The sequence below is a fragment of the Colossoma macropomum genome, unplaced genomic scaffold, assembly GCF_904425465.1.
Source record: "Colossoma macropomum unplaced genomic scaffold, Colossoma_macropomum, whole genome shotgun sequence".
NCBI lineage: Eukaryota > Metazoa > Chordata > Actinopteri > Characiformes > Serrasalmidae > Colossoma > Colossoma macropomum.
In genome coordinates this window covers 27,901,996-27,908,786 of record NW_023494786.1, presented here as the reverse complement: position 1 = coordinate 27,908,786, position 6,791 = coordinate 27,901,996, and the positions used below count along the sequence as shown (strand labels likewise).

General features: G+C 38.6%; 1 protein-coding gene across 1 annotated transcript; it reads right to left on the bottom strand.

The window, feature by feature from the left end:
• Nucleotides 1-1,215: 1,215 nt before the first annotated feature.
• LOC118796911 (olfactory receptor-like protein OLF3) lies at nucleotides 1,216-2,178 on the bottom strand. Its single transcript, XM_036556063.1, has one exon. It carries the CDS (start codon nucleotides 2,155-2,157, stop codon nucleotides 1,216-1,218), a length of 942 nt encoding a protein of 313 aa, XP_036411956.1. The 5' UTR covers nucleotides 2,158-2,178.
• Between the last annotated feature and the right edge of the window lie 4,613 nt (nucleotides 2,179-6,791).

Sequence of the window (6,791 nt, the reverse complement as noted above, 5' to 3'; positions counted from 1 at the left end):
CACTGGCAACTTTATAATTAACAGTTCTATTTCTAATGTCTGGATAAGTGGCTGAAAATGTACAGAAAGATGCACATTGGTTAACAATCAAAGCAAATATTCAGTATAGAAAATAAAGTTTAGTATGAAGGAGTATTGAAGACACCATTATTACCTCAATTAAAAATAATAAAAATAATTAGCTGTTTAGAAGTTGTTATTCTCAATCTCTGCTGGTGTTGTGTTTTGGTCTGGACCTGGGGATTCTACAAAGGCACAAGATGGGGACACCAGGGAGAATGCTACTTCTAATTTTGGCTGGTCACAGTAGAGGCTGTATGATAAACAGTGGTGTTTTGATGATCTGCCAATCGATAACACATTTAGGCCGACAAGATGCACAACACACACAAAAAGAAACTGTCCTAAAAGGAATTTTCTCACATCTCAACCCATGTCATTCATGCAATGTTAAATCTACATCTGCTCTAGAGAGACCAGTGTGAGAACAAAATGATCAAACTGGCCAAACTGGAAACCTACTGACTGAACCTACTCCAGTGGTGTTCATATCAAATTACAATGTGATATACAACCTTTACAATAGCATTTGAGTATTTGTGCATCTCTGATTAGGTTCAGTTCAGTTATGTGACTTAAAAAGCACGTAAATAGGCACAGTTGTCTAATAAAAGGAAACAAACTCTGCATAGAAGATAACACTAGTAATACAATTTTAAGAAGTAATTGTTAATAATTATCAATTTTAAGAAAATGTTTGTCAGCTGTTACTGATGTTTTACAAATGTAACAGATGTGTTTTGTCAGTGTCAGCATTAATGTCCTAAAAAACTGTATAAATTGTTGAAATACTAACATTACAGAAAATATTGCATGATAGATTATGCTTCCTTAATGTACAGTTTGCAATTTACAAGCTAGTAGCAATCTGAAGTCACAAGAGGGTGCATCTAAATTACTCCAAGTCACAGTTGAGACTGAATGACAACCTAAAAACATGCAAGCCTACAAATGGCAAATAAATAAATAAATAAATAAAATTAAGAAATATAATGCATACATACATACATACAAACATGCTGTGTTATTGCAGAATAAGATAAAGGTTATTGCCTTATGTAGCACTGATGTACCCACTTAAAGCCCCTTAAGCAATATTATGCATTTAACTGCCATAACTATTTCAATAACATTTATACGCATGGCATTTTGTTTTTATTCAGCTCGTTTAACTTTTGATGCCATTTTCAATATTTTACTTCGGATCTCTTTGGTTCTAAAACAGTATATGAAAGGATTTACTAAAGACGGGCCAAGAATTGTCCCAAGTCTCAGCCCATGCCGTTCCTCCAGTGTTAAAACTACACCTACTCTTGTGAGAACTGTTATAATAAATGAAGGGCCATAATAGCAGATTACAACTATCAAGTGACTGAAGCAAGTATGAAACACTTTTTGCTTGCCACCATTTGAGGCCATTTTGACAACAACACCAACTATCCAACAATAAGATCCACAGATGAGCGTGAATGTTCCAAATAGTAGGAAAGATGATATGATTAACATTAAATCAAAATATGGATTTGGATCAACACAAGTTGCTCTGACAACAGATCCATAGTCACAAAACATAAACTTCAGGCTTGAGTAACAAAATGGCAGAGGAAGAACAGTTACAGGCACTACAGCCATAGTGGCAGAACCCAGAATCCAAAGCAAGAAAGTGAGCAGAACAGAGCGGGAATTTGTCAGAATGGAATGATACCGCAGTGGGTTGACTATGGCAATTAAACGGTCAAACGCCATGATTGAAATAGTATACAGCTCCATCACAAAACCTAAACCAAAAGCAAACATCTGAAGAACGCAAGGTGCATAAGATATGGTTTTATATCCAACCACAAGAACACTGATCATAGTTGGACATGAACTCGTACAGTACAGCATGTCTACAACTGCCAAATTGCAGATGAAAAGGTACATAGGCTGATGAAGACGTTTATCCAACATAATGAAGCATATGTTTGCAAAGTTAGCAAGCATGACAAGCATGTACACTACAAATATAGCAATACCAACAGCCATTGGCTTTTCAAAAGTGTCAAAACCTGTAATAACAAATTCTGTGATAGTTTTTCTAGAAACATTTTGGGTCATGGTCTACTATGCTCTGTAGCAATTAAAGGTTTAAAATAACAAACAAACATACAAGAGACAAAACAAGGTATCTAGAAAAAAGAACCTTCTATCAAATGTTCAGATGAATTTTTATGCTATTTTAAGTTTTTCCCTGTTGTTTCTGCTTTCTTTTCAGAGCATTGCTGTAATACAGTTCCTTTGCTTTGTCCAGTATGTTCCTTTTTATTTGCCACGTGTCAAAAAATGATCTGGGAAAAAAAGGCTGTTGCAAGCTGTTTATATAGTTAAGTTCACTCTCCTGGTTTATCACATGTCATTGCATTCTTTCTTATGCACTGTAGGAGAGGTGAGCTTATATATATATATATATATATATATATATATATATATATATATATATATAAAACAATTAAGGGAATTTGAATAGGTGATTTGTAGGGGTACATGCATATAGTAACATATAGTAAAAACACAACATAACTGTTCTGATTTACTAACTACATGTTTCACATTCCTAGCAATGACCCCCCCCCACCTCAAAAAAGTTCTTCTTATATAATTATTATACCCCTCAAAATTGTAGCACTTTTAAATTGTCTATTGCATACAGTATAGATTTTCTCAAATATACGCTGTCCATAACAATTACAATTACATAACAACACATCTGTTTTGAGAGCGTGTAGTTATATAGTTCGCATTTTACTTATGCAAACTATGCATCACCCCCAATCAGAATGAAATAGATTCAAATAAAAGATTGGTTAACATAACAATGGGCCTCTTTCACCAATATCCTCCTAAGTTTTTTTTTTTTCTTAAAGAAAGGTGCTAATAAAAAGTCTACATCAGATTCATGATGTGTTCATGACCGCAGATTTGTTTGCACCTTTGTTTTCTTGAGTGTGTGTAGATTCTGCTCTTACCTTAAAACAATTCCCAAATAGGAAAACATTAGTGATCAGAATCTTTGTGAAAACAGGGTGGATTTTAGAAAGAAATTTCATTTTAAGAACTGTTGGTGAATGAGGCCCAATTTTCTGACATAGCTTACTGTGCATGTATTAGGCCTAGGCTATTAAAACGGCAATAACCCCACCTCAATTTACTGAACTTTACAAATTATTTTCTGCATAGTATATGTATGTTTATGTGCAATTATATGTCTTGCTACTGAAACACTGCAATTTACCTTCAGGATCAATAAAGTTCTATCTATCGGCCAGATGCAGAGCGAGAACCAATTTACACAAGCTACAGATGTAGTCAAATGTATCATTTTAAGAGCCTTATTATTATAGCATGTTGAGCTTGTCCAGACAGGGAATCAAACTCCAGTCTAAGGTGTGAAAGGCAGGGGTATTACCCACCATACTACACCAACAGCAAACAGCTCTTTCAAATTGGAAAAGAAGACGTGCTCCGCAGCACTTTCGTAATCGGAATAAAGAGGTGTTTGCAGCACTTTCACTTTTGGAATGGAGACCCAGATAGCAGGCATACATCGGTCCGCTGGCATGATAAGTTCGGCAACCTGCTAACGATTTGCCACTTAATATTTAAACAAATATTAAAAACAACTGAAAAAAAAATAATGACTAGACCTAATATAAAATGATTTTATAGAAAATGTTATTGCTGACACTGTGCTAAACTAAAATTATTTATTAAACTATTTTTTAGAAAGGGTAACTAAAGAAATGAAGAAAGGAAAAATAAGTAATGTGGACTGTAAGTGGAAAATGAGTGATGATGAGTAGAATTTTGTCTAATACTTTGCTTTACCTCCGGTAGACCGCCTGGAAAATGCATAGCATGATGCCAGTGGACCGGCAGCTTTGCCATCGTCAGCTGTTGCTGACAATGTGCTAGATTCAAATTATTTATTAAACTAATTTACAAAGGATAACTAAAGCGAAGAGTTTGAGCGGGCTGGTTCACTGGAAGTAAGTGGAAGTCATTGGCCCTGTGCTCAAGTCCCATTCTTGTTTTTTTGGTGCTCCATAGAAATATGAATCCTAATCCTCATTCCTCATCTCCTTCACTATGACCATCACTACCCACAACAGAAGTACCATCAACATCGACAGCAGGAACAAAATCAGTCCCATCGTCATTGTCTTCCTCTTGGACTTTGACAGCAACTTTTCCATCATCTCCTCGCTCTGCCCCTGTCCTGTCTCTTCCAAGCTGTTGTGATGGGGCTGCTACTGGTGAAGTCTCCCTCTGCTTCAGGCTGGTGTTCAGGATTAGCTGTCTGTGAAGTTTCCCCACCTGTTGCAGATTGTGAGATTACAGGAGGTGGGGAACAGTGCTTCAGGTGATACCACATCTTCTTGCCTTTCACTTTCACCATTGTTACAGTGGACAGGATCACTTCAAATGGTCCCTCTTGTCGGGGCTCATGCCACTTCCTCTTAAACACCTTGATGTAGACCCAGTCACCCATTCCTTCCTCATGAGTCTTGTCCACCAGTGGCACCTTTCACCTGGGTGAACAATTCTTCATGGATTTTAGTTAGAGTAGTCACATACTCTTACAGCAATTCAGTTTCAAGCTGCTCAAGTGGTGGTCCTTTATAAGGACCCCTAAGAAATGGCATAGGCATTTGTCTACCAGTAAGCATTTCATGTGGGTTTAGATGCGTGTTTGGGTTAGTAGACATTCTCTTGCTTATTAGTGCAACTGGCAATGCATCTAGCCAGTTCATTTTACTGTCTGCACAGATGTTTGCAATTTTTGCTTTTAGTACACCATTCTGCCTCTCTACCATCCCTTGTGATTGGGGTGGTATCCCACATCCCAATCTTCACTTTATTCTCAAAGCTTTTGCAATTATCTGAATACATGTATTTACAAAATGCTGTCCATTGTCTGAGCTTAATTTGTCAGGAATACCAAACCTAGGAATGACCTCTCTCAACAAAAATTTGGCTGCTGATGCTGCATCCTCTTTTGCTGTAGGCTATGCCTCCACCCAACCACTGAATCTACATACAATGACCAGGACATCTTCACAATTTTTTTTTTAAATCTGTCAAATCAGCTGTCTGAGGAGTCCTCATCTAGGGCCATTACTTTATCTTTACCAAGCTGACACTGATGAACTATTGATGCAGCATTTTTAGCTTCTTCATCTGCTGCATTATTGACCTTAGTGACATTGACTTATCTGTTTTATGTCCTGCACATTTGACTATAGATAGTTTACTGGGCAATTGCATAGCTGATAATGGTTCAGCATTTGCTTTACCATGGGGTATGTTTATCCAAATCCCCTCTGAGCCCAAATTGAGCCATATGTGTGGCAGAGCCCATATGCATATGCTTAATTACTATAGATTGTGGTTTTCTTACCTTCCGCTAGTTGACATGACATCACTAGGTACATTTTTTCAGTCTCTTTTTCTTTTTATCATACTGTTTTTCAGTTTAATTGACTTTATCTCCTTATTCAAATGCTTACAATATGGCTAGTCTCTGTTCTTGTTTTTTCCACTGTTTTTTTTTTTTTCTTTTTCTTATAACCACCACCTGGGTGCCAAGACAGAGAAAAGTGTTGATGTCTTCCATGCATCTTGAAGGATGGTGGGTCAAGCCAAGCTGTACTTGAAGCTCGAAGGGCTCGAGGTACAGTTTGAGTTTTGACCATTGCCATCAGATAGGGAGGGACTGGTCTGTTTTTGGCTTTGTAGGCAAGCATCAAGGTTTTAAAACTGATGCGTGCAGCTACAGGAAGCCAGTGAAGGGAGCACTGCAGTGGAGTGCCATGACGGAACTCAGGAAGATTGAAGACAAGCCATGCTGCTGCATTCTGGATGAGGTGCAGAGGCTAGATGGCCTGCATAGGAAGACCAGCCAAGAGTGAGTTGCAGTAGTCAAGCCTTGAGATGACAAGAGACTGAGCTAGCACCTGGATGGCCTCTCCAACAAGAAAGGGTCAAATCCTCCAGATATTGTACAGGAGAAACCTGCATGACCGAGTTAGGTTCGCAGTATGAGCAGAGAATGATAACTGGCCATCCAGAATTACACCAAGACTTCTTGCATCTTCAGATGGAACAATCAGAGAGTTCTCGAATGAGATGGCAAGAATGTGATGAGGACCTGTGGTTGCAGGGATGAACAACAGCTCAGTCTTTCTAAGATTGAGCTTCAGGTGGTGATCTGCCAACCATGAAGAGATGTCAGTCAGACATGCCGAGATGTGAATGGAAACCTGTGTGTCAGAAGGTGGGAAAGAAAGCATTAGTTGAGTGTCATCAGCATAGCAGTGATAAGAGAAGCCATGAGAAGATATTACATCGCCAAGTGAACAAGTGTAAAATTAAAAGAGAGGAGGACCCAGCACCAAGCCTTGTGGAACACCAGTGGAGAGCCTGCATGGAAAGGATGTGGACCCCCTCCATGTTACCTGATAAGAGCAACCCTCCAGATAGGACTTGAACCATTTCCATGCAGAGCCAGTGATTCCAAGGTTGGTGAGGACATCCAGAAAGATTGACAGTGCCAAAAGCTGCTGAGGTCAAGAAAAATCAGAACAGATGACAGTTTGGCTGATCTTGATGACTGGAGCTTCTCAGTCACTGCTATAAGAGCAGTTTCTGTTGAGTGCGCCGGTTTGAAGCCAGACCGGTTGGGGTCCTGGAGC

Excerpts from the sequence above, each read along its gene's own strand:
- LOC118796911 (XM_036556063.1), bottom strand. The coding sequence starts at position 2,157 with ATGACCCAAAATGTTTCTAGAAAAACTATCACAGAATTTGTTATTACA.